The sequence below is a fragment of the Grampus griseus genome, assembly GCF_964374135.1.
Source record: "Grampus griseus genome assembly, chromosome: 10".
NCBI classification, from domain to species: Eukaryota; Metazoa; Chordata; class Mammalia; order Artiodactyla; family Delphinidae; genus Grampus; species Grampus griseus.
The window spans coordinates 4,203,199-4,227,719 of NC_139004.1; the positions used below are offsets into that span (position 1 = coordinate 4,203,199).

General features: G+C 41.1%; 1 protein-coding gene across 1 annotated transcript in view; it reads right to left on the reverse strand.

Annotated features, from left to right (window-relative positions):
• Nucleotides 1-24,521, reverse strand: part of F13A1 (coagulation factor XIII A chain) — a 135,768-nt gene that overhangs the window by 81,175 nt on the left and 30,072 nt on the right. Inside the window, exon 4 of the mRNA XM_082664017.1 lies at nt 15,125-15,376. Coding sequence (XP_082520143.1) covers nt 15,125-15,376 — 252 coding nt within the window. The remainder of the gene's footprint in view (nt 1-15,124; nt 15,377-24,521) is intronic.

Here is a 24,521-nt window from a genome sequence, read left to right on the forward strand (position 1 = left end):
TGTGAATAGTTACTTGGTCTCCAAGTGAGAAAGTTTTATCAAGACAAAGATAAAAGAAAAAAATCAAAAAGGAAATGATCACTGCATTTTATTTGATATAAATGTAAAACTTGAATTTCAGATATAATAAAATATAAAGTCTACAACAAACTAGAGAGATATTTGCAACAATAGAAAATGTTAGTAAATTTTCCTTACATGTAAAGAACTCCAATAAATTGATAAGAAAATCATGAAGTGTATAAAAGAAAGCCAGTAAAGGGAAAACCAGTTCACAGATGAGGAAACGTGAACAGAAAATAATTTAAAACAACTTGAATTAAGTAGTAATTCAAGAACTGCAAAGGTTTCAAAAGAAATTATATGTATATATTCATTTGTCTATGTATTTTATTTTATGATACTCAGTACCAGCTACTGTGTGATGAATTGCCAATCTACTGATGGGATTGTGACTGCTACAATATTTTAAAAAGCAACTTGGCAATTGTATCATCAGCCTTGAAGATATTCATGATCTTTGATCCAGAGCAATGAATCTATCTTCCATTTGGTACTGTAACTCCTGCTACTACAGACCAACAGCTGAACTGACTGTAAGAATGAAAGCTTTGGGCTTCCCTGGTGGCGCAGTGGTTGAAAGTCCGCCTGCTGATGCAGGGGACACGGGTTCGTGCCCCGGTCCGGGAGGATCCCACATGCCGCGGAGCAGCTGGGCCTGTGAGCCGTGGCTGCTGAGCCTGTGTGTCCGGAGCCTGTGCTCTGCAACGGGAGAGGCCACAACAGTGAGAGGCCCGTGTACCGCAAAAAAAAAAAAAAAAAAAAAAAAAAAGAATGAAAGCGTTAAAGGGCTAGAGTACAAAATGAAGTTTTCCTTCAAAATCTTCATTAAATGGCTCTAAGAAGATTGACTCATCTTTGAAGAGCATCACATCGGGTGAGACTCACATGATTGCTGACCCTCCCCGGTTCCCACCTGTTTCTGTAAGTTAGTGTGCTTAACTTCCTCTCTTAATCTATTATATATGAGATCTTTTCTTTGTCTGAGTCAAGAGAAAGAAAAACTTATCAAATAAATAAATTTAATAAATAAAACATATTAAATAATTCTTTAAACAGTGTAATTTATTCATTTAGAGTGTGCCAGGATAAATGAAAAGAACTTCCATCTTAAAATGCTGTGTGAAGTCTATTGTGTAAATGGAGGTATTTTGTAAAATAACCTTAAAACTGTAAATTGACATGTTTGGTCAAGTTTAATTTGTTTTGTTTTCTTTTCCTTTTTTCATTTGAAAACTACTTTAGCTACTTTATTTTAACTATTTTAACTAACTTTAATAACTAACTTTATTTTAACTTTATTTAACTAAATTAACTACTTTAATTCCATGATTACCACATTCTGCCATTAAGAGATGTTTGTTAGTACCCTAACACTGCAGCAATCTTAATGAGTATGAACTCATTCTATCCATCCTTGTCAGTTAAGGTATTTGTTTCTTGACAAGTAAACCCTTTGATACTTTCAGCCTCAGAAATCAGTCTCAAAGCTATTTCCGAGTATAGTTTGTGTGAAATAAAAATGTTTAGCTTTGGGGATAATTTTTCCAAGCTGACGTCCCTTGGGCAAGATACCTTTTTAGTGCTTTTATTTGGTTAGACTACACTTTTTCTGAAATATTTTTGTAACACGTAACTTTTTTTTGTACTTTTGCCATTTGAAAATGTTGTGGTGTAGCTGGTCTGTAATCAACTTGCAAATTGAAAACTACCGTGGGCTTTGTAAGTCAAAAAATAGGTGATTTTGTCCTTGTATATTGTCATTCCATCTGCAGAAATCCTATTGATCTTATAGCTACTACTGGTTTCTTCACAGTTCACAAATGAAGAGTAAGAACTTCAGTGAATGCGACTATTAATCCTGTTGGGAGGTGAATCTCATTTCACCAGAATTAATTTCTGTTTTTGCACTAAAACGACGATGCAGGGTGAGGACACATCACTCTGAAATTGGAAGACGTCCCCACTGAAGGCTCTGAAGTGGCCTGCTCAGCTGAGTTCCAGGTTACTACTCATTATTTTGTTCACCCATTGGGGAATTCGATTATTTTATGTGTTGGGAGCCGGCCATTCTAACTACTGTTGACTACCTCTGCTTGGGGAAGATATAACAAGAAAATAAGAAAGAATGTACACGAAGGGAGAGGCTGGCTACTTCTTCCCATACATACTTCCCAGAAGTTGTGCTTTCACTCATATGACCGACAAATAGATTTTTGGATTCACTATGATTTTTCACCAACAAATATTATTATTAACAGATTTTCCTATTTCCACTAGTCCTTGCAATAGTTTGTAGTGTTTTAATCAGAACATACTGTAATAATCAAAAACTTAATTCCATTATAAAAAAATATTGAATAAAAGGATTTTCAAAAAAAAAAAGTTGAAAGCATCATAACAACTCATGATGCATTTTCTCTTTAGAAATCACATTTTTGGGCTTCCCTGGTGGTGCAGTGGTTAAGAATCCACCTACCAGTGCAGGGGACACGGGTTCAAGACCTGGTGTGGGAAGAGCCCACATGCCGCGGAGCAACTAAGCCCGCGGGCCACAACTACTAAACCCGTGCTCTAGAGCCTGTGTGCCACAACTACTGAAGCCCGCACGCCTAGAGCCCGTGCTCCACAACAAGAGAAGCCACCACAATGAGAAGCCTGCGCACCGCAATGAAGAGTAGCCCCCGCTCGCCGCAACTAGAGAAAACCTGCACACAGCAACAAAGACCCAACGCAGCGAAAAGTAGAAAAGAAAAAAAGAGAAATCACATTTTTTAGTTCTGTCCACTGAAAAGAACTAGAAAAAACAACCAATGCAATGGCAACAGCAAGTACACTTGAGCCCAGATTATGATCTCTAAGTACCATTCCTCTCCACCCACCCCCCATTAAAAGGTACCTGGGCTCCTTAAGAAAAAGCAGGTCTGGGTCAGGAAATGTACGAGACTAGCCTGAAATACTTCTTCCTACCAGAAAACAAGGAGGCTTTTAACGATTCTAGGACTCATGACAAAGGAATCATAAATCAACTTGAAGGAGCTCCCACTGGCCAAGAATGGGACAATTCAAATAGCAAAAATAATAGTCACTGCAAAGTATTAGAACATGTGAAATACTTCAATATTTGTAGTTTCATAGCGATTTTAAAAATTCATTGGTCACCTTTATAGGGTGCTAAGAATCAACTCATTCTTTAAAAAACTTAGAAACAGGAAAAGAGCCATGCATCTAGACTTTCTTCTATGACTCCTACCTCAAGGCACCAAAATAATAGATGCTAATAAATGCAGAAAGAATGGTAGAGGAGACCAGCACCATTTTGCAGTCCCTAATGAAATAATGGATCTAGGCTAAAATCATTTGTTAAAAGGCTAATGGGGAACTTCATAATGGATGGATGAGACTGGTAAAACCTGACCCTACTGATAAATCTGAACATCACAAAGAGAGGGACAAACAGACATTGTGAGTCTCCTGATGGGACGAATGCCCCGGGAAGCACACAGCATACGACTTAAGAAGTATACAGTTCTTAAGAGCGCTCTCTGCCCCCCTCCAAAGAAAACAGAAAATAATTCACTTATAGATGAATCTGATTGAGTCTCTAGATAGAACTAACTGCTTAACAGAAAATACAGGGGTTAGAGAAACACTACACCCATGCCAGCATTTGTTCTCTCTTGTCTTTTTTTTTTTTTAAACATCTTTATTGGAGTATAATTGCTTTACAGTAGTGTGTTAGTTTCTGCTTTATAACAAAGTGAATCAGCTATACTTATACATATATCTTCATATCTCCTCCCTCTTGCGTCTCCCTCCCACTCTCCCTATCCCACCCCTCTAGGTGGTCACAAAGCACCAAGCTGATCTCCCTGTGCTACACGGCTGCTTCCCGCTAGCTATTTTACATTTGGTAATGAATATATGTCCATGTCACTCTCTCACTTCGTCCCAGCTTACCCTTCCCCCTTGTCTTTTTGATGATGGCCATTCTAACAACAGTGAGGTAATATCTCATTGTGGTTTTAATTTGCATTTCCCTAACGACTAGTGAGGTTGAGCATCTTTTAATGTACCCGTTGGCTTTTCATATATCTTCTTTGGAGAAATGTCTATTCAGGTTCTTTGCCCATTTAAAAAATTTTTTTTTTTTTTTTTTTTTTTGCTATTGTGTTGGAAATACCATATTTTGCCTAGCATATTGGCATATAGTAAAACACATGGTAACACCTGGTGCCAATGAAAGTTTAAAGAAATGGATACGCTCGTGTGCTGTGGCTGTATTATAAACTACTGCATCCTTTAAAAAAATTTGGCAGTATCTATGCAAATCTAAGATGTGGATTTCCTTTGACCAAGCAAAGGTATTTCTAGGTATCTATTCTACAGAAATACATTTGTATGAAGGTGTGTGAAACATTCATTGTAGCACGGTATACTACAGTGAAAATGAGAGGAAATCTAAATATTTGTAAATAAAAGACCAAATCAATTATGGTACAACCATACCAAGCAGTCACTAAAAAGAATATGCTTGTACGGATATAGAAAACTCTCCAAGGTATATTGTGCAAGAAAGTATAGAGAAACGTGCAGAACACAATCCCACCTGTGGTTAATAAAATCAAAACTCTATAGATGTACATATGGACATTAATATGTACAATTATAGCAAAATATCTGGAATGAAATACACAGTTGAAGCTTGTTTTCTCTGGAGATGCTCTAGGATTGGAGCGTAGGTGTAAGGGAAGGTCCACTCTGTACCATTTATATACATACATGTGTGTGTATTTGAAAGGGCAATGTATTCAACTAATTGTCAATTAAAAATTAAAACCATTCAAAAATACATTAAGTGAATGGAAGTACACCAAAATGGTAATTGTGATTTGTAGATCTCTGCGTTCTTTTTATGCTTTCATTATTTTTTATTTCTACAATAAGACTTTCATCATGAGAAAAAAGTTATTTTTTAAAGTGTGGTTGCGTTTACATGAAACCATCTATTTAAGAAGAGGTTAACAAGTTTAACTTTGTTGCATTAATTTTTCTTCAAGAACAATATGGTGTGTTCTTTTTTTATTATCAATGTCTTTATTAAATATCTTTATACAATGATAACTTCCCCCCTTCTTTAAGCCTCCCTGTACTCTTTTCTTCCCAGCACAGGTTGGATTAAGCCTTGTTTTGTAGTGTCCTACGGATGCTGCAGTGACATTCACTCCACTATATGGAAATTGTTCCATGCTTTAATTATTTCTTGAACAAGTATGTGTTTAGTATTTACTCCATGCCAGAAACTTTCTAAGTGTGGTACAAAAACAAACTCTTTAAAACACATAACATCTCTAAGAGGAAGGCATAATATTTTTCCCCATTTTGGAGATGAGGAAACTGAGGAAGAGAGAAGTGTCCATCCCAAGGTCATAGTGCAGGTAAGAGGTGAAGCCAGGATTTGAATACTAAGCTGTCCCCCAAGTAGACTATGACTCTGAGTCCAAGGGATCAGGGCACGGTCTCCCCAGCATCCAGCACATTGTGCCTGGGAACGTGGCACAGTAAACGCCAACCGCAAGAATGAGAGATAGGGATGGATGTCTGAGCTTTGAGAGTGAGAGAGAAGTCCAAGAAAATGAAGGATTTATTTTTGGGCTTTGGGTTATTAGTGATGGGAAGTCATAAATTTAGGTGGCAAACCATGAATAGGAAGGAGTTCTGCAGCTCGAGACCAGACCATCCTTTTCTTTGCAGCGGCTGAATTAAACCTTACCTCAAACTCGGCGGGCGTAATCATGAATCCACAGCAGAGGGCAAGGAAAACAAATGGGGAGGCTTGAATTTAATTTTAAATTTATTTATGATTTTAAAAGAAGATTGAGGGCAGAAAGAAGAGCTTTCTTTCCTCTGTTTTTATTCAGCTCTGTCACTTTAAAATATAGTCCAAAGCTAGGGTTAAAAAAAAAAATTACATCCCCGTGGAAACGCCAAAAAACTCTCTTTGTTTGATATGCTGACAAAAAACAGGAAAACTTAATCATTTGCCTCTTGAGATTTTTGGTGTTTTTTTTTTTGGTGTTGTTTTTGTTTGTTTTAAAAATTCTTTTGTTAGAGAGGTGTGGTGAGGTTTTTCTAGATCTGGGGGGGCACGGAGGGTACTATTATACTATGAAAAGGAAAAATGAGCTGACATGTCACTGTTCTAGTGGCCCAACAATCTGAACTGTTATTGATAGAAAGCAGAGGTGTGTGTGTGTGTGTGTGCTCGTACGTAAGGGTGGGGACTACGCTTCTCAGTTGCGTGAGAGCTGATAGGAGAAGCTAGGTCTAGAGAGCTCATAGAGTTGGAATGGCAGCACCATGGACCCGTCGACATCCTCTTGATCCTATGAGACCTCTGGCAAACCACCGTCACCACAATAAAACTCACAAGAAAACATGGCGCCATTGGTGATTATGCAATAATACCTCCATCTGCCTTACCTAGCACCTCTGCCACCAGAACAGACCTTCAACATGCCTTGTGAATAACCACTCTTCCCGGGTGACTTACAGGAGGCAAGCAGTAAAGAAGAACGGCCTCATTTATTTTACGATTCCTCTGGTGGGGCAGTCCAGTCCAAAAAAGAAAACTGGGGGCTGAGAAATGCCGGCTGATTTCTGGCACCCTTGGAAATTACAATTTGCCGCCTTCCCCCTCAGAGAAAGTAAGAATTTATAACAAACCTGTAAAAATGAATGCTGACCATATTGATTTTAGTATCTGTACAACCTCTTAGGGAGAAGGAGGGCTATTCATCACCACGTGGGTAGAAAATTTCCCTTTGCTTATTTACATGCTATTTTAAAGTTAAAGCAAGTGCCATTTCTAAGGTCATTAAGTTCAAGCCTGGCAAAGGGATCAAAGACAATTGCAGAGCTAGGGATGCTATCGTATACTCAATCTCTGAAGAGACTGCCGCAGAGCTTAAATCAGAGTTTGGTTCTGCTTCTGATTCTTTGGAAGAAATAATGGCTTGGCCTCTTCAAGAAGGCAAAATGTCTCATGTTTTTAGTGAAGGGAGAAATTCTGAATGAGGGATTAGGAATAACCTTTACTTGCCTCCCCTTTATGTGAAAGCTGAGTGTCACTAAAGAAAGAGGCAAGACGTGCTGGGTGAGTGTAATCGGTCTTCGAGGGGGTGCCTTCATCTGGGGAGCAAGTGTGACTCCAGATCAGAGTCGTCGTGATATGCTTTTCCATCTCAAAGTAAATCCGACGGGGCGGTGACCCCAGCAGGCTGTGTGCGCTATGGGCACGTGAGTCCCACCCGTGGGAATCGGGAAACACTGCAGTGTATCAGGGAGTGGCATTTCCAGAGTCTGCGCTTTTTTCCTGGAAGGGTCCAGAGCCACTGTCTTCCTAAAACGGGTTAAGTCAGCCTCTCTAGAGGCCTGCCTTTGTACCTGTGAACTCTGGAATGGAACGAGCCCATGAAACCCAGGCAAGCGATTCCTCAACTGTTGGGTCTATGCGTGTTCCCGGCAAACACGCCGCATTACATTACAGCTCAGGCCAGCTTGGGAAGTTTATTTGATTTGTGTTATTTTTCCAGTTTTGCTGGGTAAGGCATTTTCAGTGTACTTAAATATCTTCAGAAGACAGACTATGATTCATGAAGCAATTCTACAAAGAAAATATCTGATATTCTTTACTTAGTGCATTTCCTCAAAGGGAGCCTGTGCCCTTGCTGGGATGCTTAATTTCTCTCTCTCTCTCTTTTTTTTGCAAAGGAAACTTGTTTGATCTTTTAGCTATCAACCTGGTTTTATTTTTTTTTATTTATTTATTTTTAATGGCAGGCTTTCCCAGGGTTCATTAGAACATCATAGAAGCATCTACCCCTTGTTTGTCTCATGACACAATACAGGGTACCCATGGTTCTGGTTCTGAAAATGAAAGAGCTTACCCTGACCAAATCAGGGTAACCAGGTTTTAGCCCCAGCTTGTTTCCTGATTTTCCTGTGTGACCTTGCAAATTTTATGTAATACCACAGGGTCTGTTTTTTACTCTTGAGATATGAGGTTAATAATCCTCTCCCTGCCTCTTGCAGTGCTGGTTATCAATTCAATCCAGCAAACATTCATGAGTATTAACTCTGGGCCTGGCACCGTGTTAGGCTGAATGAGAAAAGGATCCTGCTTTCTGAAACACAGAATGCAGGAAGATACCTGCTTTGAGCATCATTTGAAGATATGAAAAAGAAACCCGCCCACCTAAGGAATTATAAACGACATGAATCAGCAGATGAATTCTGGAACAGACTTTCCAAACCTGCTCCTTCCAGAAACAGCTTTGGACCTTGAATCTGGGGTCATCGATATGTCACTGAAAATAACGTTCACTGTGAGCTCTCTGGGCTTCCTTCTGATTGCAGTGTCACACTGAATAATGCTCACTCGGTACAAGAAGTAAGAATGAGACTCTAATGTGTTAGACACTTGCAAGAAGGATATATGCTATTTCATTAAACAGAAGGTTAGAATAAATAAAGGCTTAAAAATTTCACATAAGCTTTATTAAAACTTCATAAAAATTCAGATAACCAACTATCTGACTGCTGTTGTATGCAAGCATTATTCTAGGGGCTGGAGAGGGTACAAAGATAATCTGCTGACCCGTCTCTCCCTACTCCCCAGTGAGGCCAGTGCTCTGCTACTATTACATGTTCTTGTTGTGTCATGACTTCTTTTGCAACTGCTATAATTCATGTTTATTAGTAGCTCATTTGTGAAACCTTTGCCAGAGGCTCTTTGAGGGCAAAGACTGTCTTTCTCACTACCATATTCGAGTGCCTACTTCAGCATTGATCCTTAATATGTGTGAATGAATAAATAACATCGCTGTACTACCCATGGGTAATTATGTTGTCATGAGCGTTGGGGGAGATATACTATTAATATTTGTGGATTGATGGATGAATGGCTCTAGCCTGAGGGTGTAAATTCTGTTCTGGGCTCAAGGGTTTCCAAGAGAAAGGGGTGTTGTTCATTGTTACCCCAGGAATACCAGGCCTGGTACATTACTCCATTCTGTACTGAAGGGTCTAAAAGACCATGTATAATTACAAAGCACATAGTATAAGAACGAATGTTATAATAAAATACAAGTTGGTCATATGTTTTTACTATTAAAAGCATCCAGATATTGGAAAGTTATTGATTTCTTTACACTAAATTTAATAGATTTCTTTGTTTAAAGGAAAATGCAAAAATCACATTGAATGAAAAGTTAGAAATACCACATGCTAATTTAGTGTCAGGTGCTAAAAGAGAGAGAAATCTACACACGTACCCACAACACATGTCCCCCATGCATCATGTATGACTTTGACTTTTTCCAAGATGGTAAGTTGTGAGATTACATTCACAACTTATCTATGATGATAAGTGCAGTGAACCTAAAAAGCATTTACTTGGAATTATTAAATCAATGCAACAAACATTTATTAAACATGAAGTATGTACCAGGCACTGTGCTAGGTGCTAGGATGAAGACTGGATTTAAGGGAAAATCAGTGATGGGGAATGAGGTGGGAAACAAGTGATTAAGAAAAACCGAACCCCTTGAAAATGACTGGTGCCCTACCAAACAGAGCCATCAAATACTGACCTGAGTACTGAGCACAGGACGGGACACTGAAATCTTTCAGAACACACTCTCTGGCACTAATGCTAGACTACCAATCTGGAACAGTTTGAACTTAAATAGGGAAATACATTCAACCATTTAGAGTTCCCAAGTGGTCAGAAAAATAAGATGACTTCACAATAAACACCCAGCTCACTCCTGCTGCCTTTGTGGGTACAGTTTTCTCTCCAACACCCAGAGAAGGGCTCTTTCCTGGAACGGACCTGAAGCCCGGTGAGCACAATTAAATTAAAAAGCTAACCAATAATTCTCCGGACGTCCACCGCTGCCCTCAGTAACGTGGTACAGCTATTGATCCCCACTAATGATTGAGTGATTAAGGAGGATAAATTGCCTATGAATACAAAGCAAGCTGAAGGGCTCCCAGCAACAGAGCTGATCATTCTTTATCAATCAGTGCTGTACTTGCCTGTGTAATTTCAGCGCAGTGTCCTAAGACACCTTGGACATCACTTCCATGTCAAGAGTGTGGTGTTTTCAGCATCTTTGCTCACCTGGCTTTATTTTGACAGCTTCTGATTTCCTCTTTTGTTATCTTTTCTCCTTGGGCAATGGCCTCTCTTCTTATGTACTTTCTAGTTGCCAGATCATATCTCTAGGAGTCCATTGTTACGAATTAGCACGTGCAAGCGCGAAACTGGTTGACTGTCAGGCAACAGCGTATTTGGTTGTGTGTGGGGTTCATCATACGGATCCCCTGGTTGGATTATGCTTTGATTTCTAGGCTGGGAAAACCACAGCAGGAGAGAAATGAAGAGATGACCTCTTTCCCCCATTCCATTCACATCCCCGGGAGAGCTCAGTGAGCATTAACATAAAAATGTAAAAAGGTATTAACTTAAAGGCTGGTGCCAGAATTTTTCTGGAGGGAATAGCTTTGGAAAAGTGTGTAGAAGCACAGATGTGTAGTCGACTGTTGGAGAAGCCCAAAGAACGAAATCAAAAGGCTTGCGGACGTGTTCTGCGTGAGAGAATAAGAGAATTTGCTCCTGAGAGAGGATGAGAGAGCGGAGTTTGGAGGACAAGGAAAAACAAAAGGGGAGAGAGAGGAGGCAGTAAAAGCTGGAGAGAGCCTGGAATTAGGGTTAGGGGGGAGCCAGTGGAATTTTAAGAAGAGTGAACACAGTCTCCTGTGTTTTGTAATAATTATCTTGTGATTATTATGTAAACCAGTGGTCCTGTGAGTGTGGTCCCTGACCAGCAGCATGAGCATCCCCTGGAAACTGGTTAGAAATACAAGTTCTCAGGCCCCACCCAGACCTCATCAATATGAGAAGGCTGCACAGAAACCTGTGTTTTAACAAGCCCTCCAGGTGATTCTGATGTGGTCTGAGTTGGAGAACCACAGCACGGTTGGGGTCTGTGTACCCGCGAGTTCCTCATCTGCGGATTCAACCAACCGCAGATTGTGTACTATGTTTACCATCGCTGTTGGTTGAATCCGTGGCACACAAGGACTATGAAGGGCAAATACAGGACTTGAGCATCCGTGGATCTGGGGTATCTGTGGCTGTCCCCGAACCAATCCCCAGGGATTCCAAGAGACGACTGTAAACCTTTCTTCCTCTCACCGCCCCACACCAAGTGGCAATTAATGCCTAGACATTCATAGATGTTTTGGGTAACTGTTCATGATGTTTCTGAGACAGCACAGGTGTCAGCACTGAGAGATATAGGATTCCTACACGTAGAGATGGCCACAACAATATCCCCAAGAAATTTGCAGAAATGTTTGGACTTTCACAGGCCAAGGAATTAAGGGGTTGTGGCAGTTTTCTCTGGGTTCTGGGGACCGGGGCAGACCCACCTGCCATGTTCATGTAGTAAGCCTGCTTCCCACCTCGCAACTCTTATGTCTCCTCCAACAAGCTTCCAATACTCCCTCCTTGCCTCTTGTTCTCAACAGATGATTGTGCTTTACATTTTACTGAGAAACACAGAATCACAGGAGGGAACAACCTCGTCCTCCTTCCACTGAGTCTAGAAAACCTGCACCTTCACCCGTATCCTACTCTGCTCCTGTCACCGTGGGGGATGGATAGTCCCACCTATCAAGGGCTTTTCACCTGTTCCCTAGATCCCACCCACTCAAGGATTTCTCTAAGTCAGTGACTCTCAACCGTGTCTTCAAGAATCATCTACAGAGCTTTTTATAAGCCCTGGATCCCAAGCTGCAGAATGTTTGGGTGGGGAGACCGCGGCGTCAGTGGCCAAGCCCCCAGGTGATTCCAGGGGGCAGAGAAGGCTGTGAACCACCACCCTCCCTCTGGGCTGTAAACTCTTTCTCCTGGTTGGTCTCCAGCACCAGAAAATTATGTCCACTCTGTCCTATCTTTAAAAATTCTCCTTTGACCTTCGTATCACCATCTGTGTTTCACAGAAGGTCTTCTTGAAGGAGATGATAATACCTGTGCCTCCACTTTCTCACCTCCCATTACATTGTAGCCCGTGCCCATCTCTCTGGTTTCTGTCCCCATCACACCAGTAAAACAATCTTTCTAATTTTCCCAATGACTTCTGTATTTTCACAGTGTATGGCCACTTTCTTTTCTTATCCTACTCAACTAATAAGCAGCATTCCAAAGAGCTAAAGCCTGTCTCGTTGAATCAGTTGGTGTTCTGACTCTGTGACACCACGTTCTTCTGATTCCCTCTTACCCCACTGGCTACTCTTCGTCAATCTCCCTGTCCTTTGTTTAGACTCGAATTGTTGATTATACTAAATCCATCCTGTTCTTCCTTTAAACTTGCCGCTGGCTCCTGCTGGCGGTCATATTTATATCTCTAGCTCAGCTATATCTCCTCTGAGCTCTAGACTCACCTATTCAAGTGCCTACTAGAACTCTCTGGTTTTATTCTCACCTTCCGCTGATCAGCAATGCCCCTCTGCTCCTTTTCTGTAATGCAGCATCTAGTGGCAGCACCATGTCATCTCTAGATATGTCACTCTATCGGAGCAGAGGTACCTGGAAGCTGCTCACCATGGCTACAATGGAACACCAAGGCAATGATCAGGTAGTTGAAGGTTATTAGACCATCAACCTCCTGAATGGTCCTCCTGTAAAGTCAATAGGTCAGGCAGCATGACTAACCCTTTTCACCTCTAGAAGAGAGGCCACATAAGTGCAAATGCATGTAGACATGTGTCCCATCTTACACAGATGATGTAATCCAGAAAAGCTGTTAATAAACCAAAGTTTGGGCAGATCATAGCATTCTTTAAATACCTTAGGGTGTTGGATAGTTATATGAAGTTGTATGATTTTCTTTCTCTAATGCAAATAAAATCAGTAACAAATTCTTGGTTTACCTATTTTATAAGTATGGCTTTTTAAAATACAATTTTCTTATATTAGGCCACCACCTACGTATTCCACCATCTCAGCCCCCCTTGCTGATTCCTACTCTGTTATACCCCTAAATGTTAGGGTTCTTTAGGGCTTGATAGGACATCCTCTTTCCTTCTTTATCTTTATTTTCTCCAAAGTTGCCGATAAGTCCCAAATTCACATCTCTGATTCTCATCTTACATATCAGGATATCTCCGGTCATTTCTGGTTGAGTGTCTACAGTTATCTCCAAGTAAACATTTTCAAAACCTTAGTTTGTCTCTACCCCCTCACTCCCCTCAGTCTTCTCCATTATCCACTCATTTGCAGTTGTATCTGGTTGGCAAGGTTACTATAAACAGATCCCTGTACCTTTGAACTGCACATGGCCCAGTTAGCAGCTCCTGTCACCATCAACTTTGAACACTTGTCTCATAGATAAGGATTATTGGGTATAGGATGATGGAGGTGGTGAGTGGGGAGGATAGGATTAGCTCAGTGCCATCTATTGGAATAGACAGTTCAAAGAAAAGGTCAGTAGGATCCAGGTTTATGTTATACAGAGTAGAAAACATTGTTGTTCACTTATTATCTATATGTAAGTTCGGATCAAGCCTGATTTAAGTGCAACTCTCACGTTCAAAGTCAGCACTAATATAGACCCATTTTGGAAGATATTGGAGAGCAATGCATATGGAATAAGATGATGTGAGAAGCCTTTGGTCCCATCAGCTTTTATATGTTTCATTACCTTATTTCTTAAGATCTAAACGTGGACTCTCTTCCCTCAATTTTGCTACAACATTGCATCTGCCTCTGGAACTTAAAATCAGCCTCATGCCAAGTATGGAAGCAGGGGGCAGACAAGGAAGAGCAGAGATGCGGATAGGGAAAAGTACTGTGTGTGACTGAGTTTTTAAATTGGATTGGTAGAGAAATCCTTGGACTTGACTGAGTTTATTTGACTATAACCAGATTTAACTTCTGCAGCAGCCAGAAGGGAAGGCTCAAAATAGCAGTAGAGATTAAGTTGTATTATATTAAAATAAAGTTACATGTTTGCATCTCCAGAGTTACGGTTTATGAAGTGTGCACGCACTATGCGTATAAACAAATTTGTAGAATCTGTTAGACATTCAGGCTTTCTCTTCTTGAATTAAGGAGACAGAGAAATTAGTTCCACTACAGATGGGGTCAACTTTATTCTATTTTTCTGAAGCCAGATTACGGATCCTAAGAGTTTTTTTTTAAAAAATTGAAGTATAGTTGCTGTACGATATAAGTTACAGCTGTACATATATAATACAGTGATTCACAATTTTTAAAGGTTATACTCCATTTATAGTTATTATAAAATACTGGCTATGCTCCTCCTGTTGTACAATATATCCTTGCCGCTTATTTTATACCTCATTGTTTGTACCTCTTAATTCCCTACCGTTATATCGCCCCTCCCTCTTCCTTCTCCCCACTGGTAACCGTTAGTTTGTTCTCTGGGAGTCTGCTTCATTTTGTCATATTCACTAGTTTGCACTTTTTAGATTCCACATATAAATGGTATCATACGGTGTTTGTCTTTCTCTGTCTCATTTCGCTTAGCATAATGCCTTCCAAGTCCATCCACATTGCTGCAAGTGGCAAAATTTTGTTCTTTGTTATGGCTGAGACTAGATATATAGATATATACCCCACATCTTCTGGATCCTAATAGTTTTGAAAGTCAAGTTAAAGAAACCCTTTTCGTTTACAGAGCAATAACATACACAGAGGTGATACCATCAACATATAGCTCCACAGTTAACTAATGGTGCAGCTTTAGGCAATCTTCAATTGTCCTGCAATAAATCTATAGCAGCATTAACTTCAGGTTACGTCCTCATATACAGTGAGGACAAATTTTGTATCTTTTTCTATCTTTAAAACATGGAAAGTGTATGTAGGAAAGGGACGTCTTGTAGAATAATTCTGCCATCATCCAAAAAGAGACGCATTAGAAATATAGGAACTATTTTTGTAATAAGAAAATAAATCCCTGGCCCTTACCTTCACACCAAGGATTGAAGAGAATGTACGTGTCTGTTTCTGGGTTTCGGCTGGTGCGGATTACACCATAGGGGGTCCAGACAGCAACATACATGCGGAACTTCCCCACAATGCAGTCTGGAGAAGACTGGATGGACAGCCGGACAGACCTGTCCTCTCTCGCGATAACTTTGGCTCCCCACTTGCCACTCTGCAGCTCGGAGACCACAGAGACTGGGATGTAGGTTCCCTTGTTCTCCTGAGGGTAGCGACCTATGAGAAGAAAGAAGAAGTATAGTGTTAAGGAGATTTCACAAGCCATTTTTGTTCTCACTCTGTCACCTTTATAGCGAAAGGTGGGAAATAATTCATTAGACTTGAAATCCTGAAACTTGGGTTGGAATTTCACTTTGGCCACCAACTTGCTGCCTGATGGTGGACAATTTTTGTAACTTCTTTGAAGGTCAGAATTGTCCTGTCTAGATTTTAAAAAAAGAGTAACAGTGCTTGCAGAGTTTTTTGTTGGTTGATCAATGAATTCAAATAAGATGTGGAAATACTAACCTTGGATGCAGAAACAAAAACAGAGCTTATAGGGTAATGTGAAGTCATCAGTACCTGAAATTCTGCCGTCTAAAAACGTAGAATTGCTTTTTTAGGGGTGTAAGGCAAATGTTTTTGTTTATTCTGAATACAATTTTACTATTTGTTATACTACCTATAATAGAGCTACATTTATAAGTTGTCCATATGTCACTATTTTCGTGTTTAACTGAAACGTATTTATTGCCAACATCATTAGTAATTTAGGCTTATGTCATGGGCAAGAATTCAGGCTCCGGAGGCAGATTGTCTAGGTTTGAATCTTGGCTATGCTACTTCCTTACCTTTGTAACCTCTGGCAAATTACTTGACCTTTACAGATCTCTATTTTCCTCTCTTTTTCTCTATCAATAAATGAGAATAATAATACTACACAACTGTTATAAAGCAGAAACTAACACACCATTGTAACGCAATTATACTCCAGTAAAGATGTTAAAAAAAATAGTACACAGTGATGAAATAAAATAATACACGTAAGACGCTTTGCACATAATTTCTCATGCATAACAAATTTTTAGCTATTATTTCAACAGGAAATTAAACAGCAGGGTATTTTACCGTATGTCCAGGCTCATCATACTTTATGTATAAGCTATCTCAGGGTAAATCTTATTTCTCTTTATTGCTGCCATTTTGGGCCAAATTCTTATTTCATGAGGTTGACCCCAAAACTAAAGTTTACCACTGGGTTCCTGGAAAATCAAAGTCTTCACTGCGAAAGTCAAACCTCACAGCATTCTTTAACTCTTTGGCTTACAGTTCAATTTATAGTTTGGTTTACAGAATAGTCAAATAGATAGATATTTTAAACTGGAGCAAATCTTTCATTTACTAACGTTTCCCAAATGTATTAGACATTCAGTTCTTCTTGACTTGAAGAAAATTACAAATCAGACTAATACGTCTAAATTATTTTGATTGTAAGCAGAAGAAGCTTTAAAACTTATTCACTTCAATTGCTTAACATAAACCATGTAGAGAATTCTGCATGAAAACAAATAAAAACAATGATTCTTTCTGGCCTCTCCAGTGACTGAGGTCTTTAAAGGATTCCTTGGTAGGCATATTGTTGAAGATAGAGCATTCGAAGGAGGTCGTTCCATAAGCTGCCACTGTGCAATTCTGTGAGATACTTATTCTTAATGAAAATAAATGTATACAGCGCAAGCCAGGGAGAAAGATTAGAACCCCAGTGCTTTGCTATTGTTAGGGATGTCAGTTTATCAACACTCAGAATGAATATTATCATAAATCCAATAAAGCCTTGAAAATGTTTTTCTGCCAAGGTATGACAGTGTGTCTAGGTGGTGTTCTTGGGAATACGTGGGGCTCAGCTTCCCGGAGCCTGGACATAAATCCACCTGCAAGAATTGTTTGTTCCAAAGGCACCGCCATCCCCATACCTCCGGTATATATGCTCCTTTTTGTACACATTCAGACTGGGGCATGAGTTTACCCTTTTCTCTGGAGGCATTGTTGCTCTCCGGAGCCCCCATCAGTGCTGAAGTGTAGACATCAAAGCAATCTCGCCAGCTAAAGGGACCATAGTTCATTTATTACAGTGACTCCTGGCAGCTGTTGCCACTAAATACTGACTCTCATTTAGAATCCACAGTATTAAATACGACACAAGTTTGGTAAAAGTAAACTTTTGGAGATAAAATGTGTGATAATGACAGACTTATTAGATTTAGAGAAAAAGGATGAAAGGAATTTTAAAATGAACTACATAAGCAGGTTCCTTTAGGAATACCAAAGAATTAGGAGAGTGTATCCAAAGCTATGTGCTATGAGACTCCGCTTCACCTTTGTACTAACATCCGCTATTGTCAGGAGTATCGAAATAACCAAGACAATTGCTAGTTTCCATTATTACACTTCCTGTTATGATTTCAAAGACATATTAAATTTTATGTATCAAATTCAAGTTATACATAAAAAAGTAAAGAAAAAGGAGAACGATGTTTTTTTCATGCTGGCTTTGAACCCAGTCACAGCTTAATCTAAAGGCTAGTTTGTTTGAAACTTTTTCCTTCCTGCAACGATATTGCCTACTGTGTGCTGGGCATTATTCTAAGTGCTAAAGACACAACAGCAAACAAAACAGACTCCTGTGCTCATAGAGCTTATAGTCTATGGAAAAAGCCAAGCCCGTGCTATTTATGATACGCATGTATTATTTTACTCCTTATAACAAACTGCGAGAGGGAAATCATTATCAACATCCTAATTTGACAAATCAGGAAACTAACACACAAGATCATTAAGCAATTTGTCCAGGGTGATACAACTAGTAACCAGTGGGTTGAGATTTGAACCAGTCAGTCTGGCTTAAGAGCCTGGGAGTTTCACTTCTAAGCTCTACGGCAGTTGTGTGTGCAGACAATGCTTTGGTGTTGGTGAGAATTGTGATGAAATTCTGACTCTGCAATTAACTCTTGGTGCTACCTAGGGCACGTTTCTTAATTGTCTGAAGTTCCATTTCCTTGTCTCTTTGCAGTCCTGGAAATGGGAAGAAAATAGCTTTTGTAATAGAATGAAAGCTTTATGCCTGGCATGCAGTAGAAGTTGGCTCACGAGATATTTATTGTTTGTGTTTTAAACATAACAGCTACTGGAAAGGAAAGCTAGAAGGAAGAAGGGGTGATTTCCCCCACCCCACGGCCTTCTCTGGTTCTAAACCTGAAGAAAGTGGGTGTCCCGGGGAAAGCAGGTTACTTTTCTTGAGGGAAGTATCGTGGCCAAGGAGAAAGCAATACCGCTGGCTCTGACACTTACTGTGTGATCCCGGCAAAGTATTCATCCTCTCTCAACTAAAACTTCACGTATTCTGTAAAATGGGGATAATATGGTCATAGTTTGTGATGGGGAGGACAGCTTAATAAATGGTAGTCATTGTTATTTCCCCCTTTTCTCAGGCTTTCTGATTCCCCTAATTCGTCCTTTCTCTGTTCCAGGAGCGGGAAGACAGGATGGGTTCACTAATAGCCAACCTAAAGAACCCAAATCTACTTACAAAGGCAAGTTTATTCAAGATTCAAATATACTGAGCTGACTAATATTTCCATCTAGAAAACTTGCACAGCCTCTGCTCCCCCCATCCACTCCCCCCACCAAAGTGATGGCATTCAGTATTAACCAAAAAACCTTAATAATTCCAGAATTATCACAGAATTATCTAAAACCCGCCCTTCACTAAAAAAATCTGGTTTTCTGAATCACTATGGTCACTGTCATCTCCATTCATGACTTACGTAGGAGGCAAACTTTATGGTCCATGGGCCAAATGTAGCTTGTTGCATGTTTGTGTAAATAAAGTTTTATTGGAACACACTCATTCATTTGTGTATTACTGTGCTACAATAGCAGAGTTGAGTAGCTGTGACAGAGGCGATATGGTCTGCAATGCCTACAAGAGTCACTATCTGGCCCTTACAGTAAAAGTTGGCCAACCTCTGCCTTAGAGAGTTTTATATTTTATTTCTTTAAGGGGTGATTGATTATAGACACTCAGTGTCTAAGACTTGAGCCTAAGAAGAAAATACCATCACCTAGTTTTTTCTTCAAAGAGAAATATGTTACTAAACTAATAACAAACATCTTCACTGCTATGGGGTCAACATTTAGTTTCCTTAAAACCTCCTAGTTAAATCCCTCACAGTCTCAGAGGGTATTGAAGACGTAGGAAATGGGTTGTAACTTTTTACTGATTTCACTAGACACTGCTAAAATGTTCAAGTTTATTACTGTAAAAGTTGTTTAGCGTTGCCAAGGCAGTTCACAGAGAGATGGAAATAAAGCACAACAGGAATGGAGGTTTATTTCCCCGGGTCCCTGTGAGGGAATGTTTACAGGTGGGAAACTGGGGTTCTGTGAGGTTATCACATGCAAGACATCCGTATAAGTGGGCAGAGGCAGACACAGGGCATGGACTGAAACCTCTGTGCTAGAAAGCCCGTTCTCCTTTCCCTGCATCATGCTGCCTCTGTGGGGACGGTGGGAGGATGCTGGAGGGATTACAAAGAGGAGGAAGCCAAGAGAAGACTAAAGCTGCAAGATTTGACGGGATAGGAGGCAGAAGGACAGTTAGGACCGCAGTGGTGGATACGACATGTGTGAGGCGGCAGTGTGAATCCCAGGGCTTAATCACTGGTGGTGAGCAAGAAAACCTGGCAGACAGGGCCTTCCAAAGAGGGTCTCTGGGGCTTCCCTGGTGGCGCAGTGGTTGAGAGTCCGCCTGCCGATGCAGGGGACACCGGTTCATGCCCCGGACTGGGAAGATCCCACATGCCGCGGAGCGGCTGGGCCCGTGAGCCATGGCCGCTGAGCCTGCGTGTCCGAAGCCTGTGCTCCGCAACGGAGAGGCCACAGCAGTGAGAGGCCCGCGTACTGCAAAAAAAAAAAAAAAAAAAAAGAACAAAGAGGGTCTCTGGGCTGCGAGGGACATGAGTTGGGAAGGTTTTTAAGGTGATGTCAGTGACAAAAGGGAGAAGGGAGAAGGAGAAGGACACCACTCATTCGGTCAGGCTGTGTGGCACAAGACCAGCCTATGGAGGCAAATCAGGAACATTCCAAAGGGCCAAAAAAGAACCCAGATTCTCAGGCCTTTTCATATACACCGTATGGAAAAGCTGATGATTAATGTGAGACCTGATGTGTCAATAGTACTTCAGGGTCTTGTCAGCTGCTCCGTAACACCATGTTTAATTCTGAATGTAATGATCTCAATGACAGCTCTGGGGAAGAATTTTCCAGGATCGAACTGATTTCGATGAGTGAGGAAGTTGTGACAGAGTAGTATTTCATTTCGCTAAATAGCCCTCTCCCCTCGGGAGGCAGCACGTTTAAGAGCCCTCGATCAGCCTACACTCCGGAACACCCATCCATCAACATCCAGGATGGCCCAACAGCTACCCTTGTCCGAATGTGGATGTGAACTTCGGCCTTCCAGAGGTGACCACCAGGCACGTTTGCTGAAAGGGAATAATGGCTGCACAGACGTTTGTTTTGCTTTTTTCCAAAATTGTGTAACTTTCGTGTTAAAAAAACTCTGAGCAAGAAGAATAGAAGCAGGAAATATAATATCCCAGAAAGGATTCTCATTTTGTTTTCAATAATGTAGTCTTTGAAATTGGACTACTTACTAACCGTGAAAAAATATAGTTACCAATCGCGTTCTTTCACACTTAACTAAAATGGGTGTCATTTTCCCAAGTGATCTAGAAATTAACATATGCTCTTAGTTTAAATGTTTGTTTTCATCTGTAAAGCATTTTTCAGGCCACGCTAATCCTCCTTGTAAGGGAAAATTCGCATGGACCGTACGCCTGTATTCAAACGCACCCATGCCTTCTTTTACCTGACTCTCTCTTTATATATAATATAGACGTGTGAATACAGAGAGAGGCACCTACCTTAACATCCCACTGCTTGTAACCGGGAGGAAGAGGATGAAAATATTTAATTCCTTTACAGTTTTATTCTGTACTGACCTTGGCTCCACGGGCCTGAGCTTTTTGCACGGCTTCTCCATATTCGTGTCATTTACACGGTGGGCAAGAGAAATCCACCTCCAGCTCAGACTCAGCCCTACGTGATCTTGGGGGAAACTTGCTCTCAATCATTGATTTTACAGACCTGAGAACCCACTGCATGCTGAGCCCCGCATAGGTAGCACCGCGCAGAGGAAGGTACTGCATTAAAAACATTAATGTTTTAGTAAGTGGATGGCTTGGAATGTCTTTACATTAAAAGCATAATGTCCTATGTGGTGATTAGGGTCCCAGGTAGTCCAGGAAGGCCACTAATTAGCCTACAGTGTGGTCAGCTTAGTTGAACAGGGTTTGCTAATAGAATCATTCTGACTTCACCTTGCTTATACCTGGAACCTGGGAGGACATAGGATGGAGGAGGACGTTCCTGTAATTGAAGAAGGCGTGCCTGTCAGTCACTTTTCCCTGGTGCTCTGAAATGTGGAAGCGTGAACCTCAGGACACCCCTACTTCTCATCTCTTGGGCAATCATCCACAACTCAAGTGGCCATAGTCTGTGTTCCACCTACGCTATACTTAATGATAATACTTTCGGTCATGAGGGTCTTAATTAATCACCAGGAAACCCCAGACAAAACTTTTCCTCCTTATTAACTTAGATATCTATTTTTCTTATTAACGGAACTGAAGATATTGTTCTATTGCTCTATAGCCCCATAGGATACCACAATGCCTTGTAGGTGCCAATAAATGTCAATGGACTGAACTGAGACTTTTGCAGATGCCGAGTCCTATTAAGAACATCACCCAGACCTTAGAAGCCCTGGAATGAGAGCCTGTGGTAACCAGTTGTCAATTCCAAGCACCCTTCACAAGAGACAAAAATTTCTGGTTCTAAACTTTTTCCTTCAAGGGGTACTTTTCATTCATATATAAATACATTTCAAGCTGAGCTCTGACTCCACCTAACTGCAGACTTTCTGCAATAGTGAATTCTTATAAGAGGATTGTCTCTAAGGGACTCATGAATATATCACGTCTCCAGCTGGGAAGGTAAATTTCATGATGTTAATTCATTTTTCCATTTGATTCATTTGTTTTTCCCAAGACACACCTTTCATGTTCAAAATAATCAATCTGTTTCCAGATGGGCCCTGGAAGTATTACAGTGACAGCATGATGCATGGGGCAGGACTGGAAGTGTGACTACAGCAGCCTTGTCAAGGGAAACAAACCTTGTTTTAACTGTCTTAGAATGGAATGGGGGTGCACAGGGACTGGGATGGACTCAGTCTCTGAATAACTTTTAGGAACACCAGGTTACCAACTACGAAAACAAAACAGCACCACCAAAAAAGAAACTATCAAAAAAGGCACAAAAATCTTAGATGGTAACAACTAAGAGGAAAGCAACATAAACGTTCAAAAGCGAATCATTTCATTATGGAACTCAGGAACCTACGCCTTCTATCTAATACCTTGCCAGTGGGATGTATATATAAAGTTTACTTATCTATATTTATTTATTTGGATGTTTTCTAAAGGAAGAAAACTTCCTGGAAATGTTTATTCTAGCAAACCAGAGAAGGAAGGGAAAGCTTCTTGAGGACAGGGACTGACTTTTGTTTAACCTTGTACATCTGGTGCCTTGCATCATCTTGGAACATAGTAGGCTCAATAAATATTTGGTAGCTTGATGATAGCTATATTCTTTTTTATTTTTTGCAGTACGCGGGCCTCTCACCGCTGTGGCCTCTCCTGTTAGGGAGCATAGGCTCCGGACGCGCAGGCTCAGCGGCCATGGCTCACGGGCCCAGCCGCTCCGTGGCATGTGAGATCCTCCCGGACCGGGGCACGAACCCGCGTCCCCTGCATCGGCAGGCAGACTCTCAACCACTGCACCACCAGGGAAGTCCGATAGCTATATTCTTTAAGGTGTCTTGTCTACCTTATGTCACTTTCAACACTTCCTAAGTCTCTTAAAATATTTTTGGGGGTAAGGTGTAATTCTGTGAGATATATATGAAACCAGCACCGTGCAAGGATCTTTGAATGATTCAGGAAAGATAATAAGGCCATGCCTGCAGAGGACGGTCGGCATTGTGAAGTGCATATGCCTCCGATGACCGACCACGGTAATAATCTGGACATGAGGAGACAAGGGCCTGGCCCAGGGTGTTGCCAACAGCACAGAGAGGAAGAAAAGGACATGGGATAAAATTCAGAGGACACGTCAACAACACAGAGATAAGATAATTTCTTCCTGGGCGAAATAAGACCTCACGGCTCCTTCAACAAAACGGACCACACTTTGAACATGCCTCCAGCATGCCGAAACACAAGTCATCACAGCTGGTTGGTGCAGTGAAAACCCAGAGAAGGAAGCAACTAAAGGTGCTACAAAGTGAGAGAGGATCCCTCTGAGAAGGTGGCTTTGGGATATAATCTTAAAAGTGGACAAGGCAGGAAGGAACCTTCCTAGCGGAGGGAAGAAGGAAAGCACGCATCGTGAGGGAACCACGAGATGCCTGTGGTAGGAGAAGCAGCTGATCTGGGCAGGGTGAGGACCAAAGGGACCTTTGACACCGTGCCAAGGCATCTAGGCTGTGTCCTAGGAAGGACGGGAGAGGGGACAGGAGAAGCTTTACTTGGCCTGATGAGATTTGTTCTTCAGGAAGATCGCTCCGGCTGCAGGAAGGAGAATGGTTTGCTAGGGGACAGGGGTGGAGGTTCGAGGGTTGCCCGAGTACTCGGGTGTGGCATGACGTCATCCCTAGAGTGATACTGGCTGGCTCTGGAGGGAAGATGAGTGCCGGGACGCAGAAGAAATACAGGCTTGGTCAGGGATGAGATGCTCGTTCTCAGTGAGGAGGGTAGAGTCAAAGGTGACCCCAGGTTTTTTTCATTCTTCACCAAAGAGTTTTTGAGTGCCTACTAGGTGCTAGACACTGTAGATTTTGGGCCACAGCCACAAGAAAAATAGTCATCTCCTCGAACCCTGCGACTCACCACCAGGCTGCAAGCCTAGTGGGCATCTGCTCCAAAAGCAGGGCCTGGTGTGATTAACTGCTACACAGATTTACTCAAGGAAGCTAGTTTTCTGGGAATTCCCTTAACCCCATGTGTGTGTGTTGACGCTGGAGAGAAGACAGAATATTTTTAGTCTTTAAGAAAAAATAATCAACATAAAATCTCTATGATTTAGATGAAGTTGGTTATAGAACGTGACATTGCACTGAAGATTGGTTCATACGGTTGATCCAATTCCTAAGGAACAGGAGAAATAGAAGTCAGAGAAGGTGGGGTTGAGGTCCAGGCTG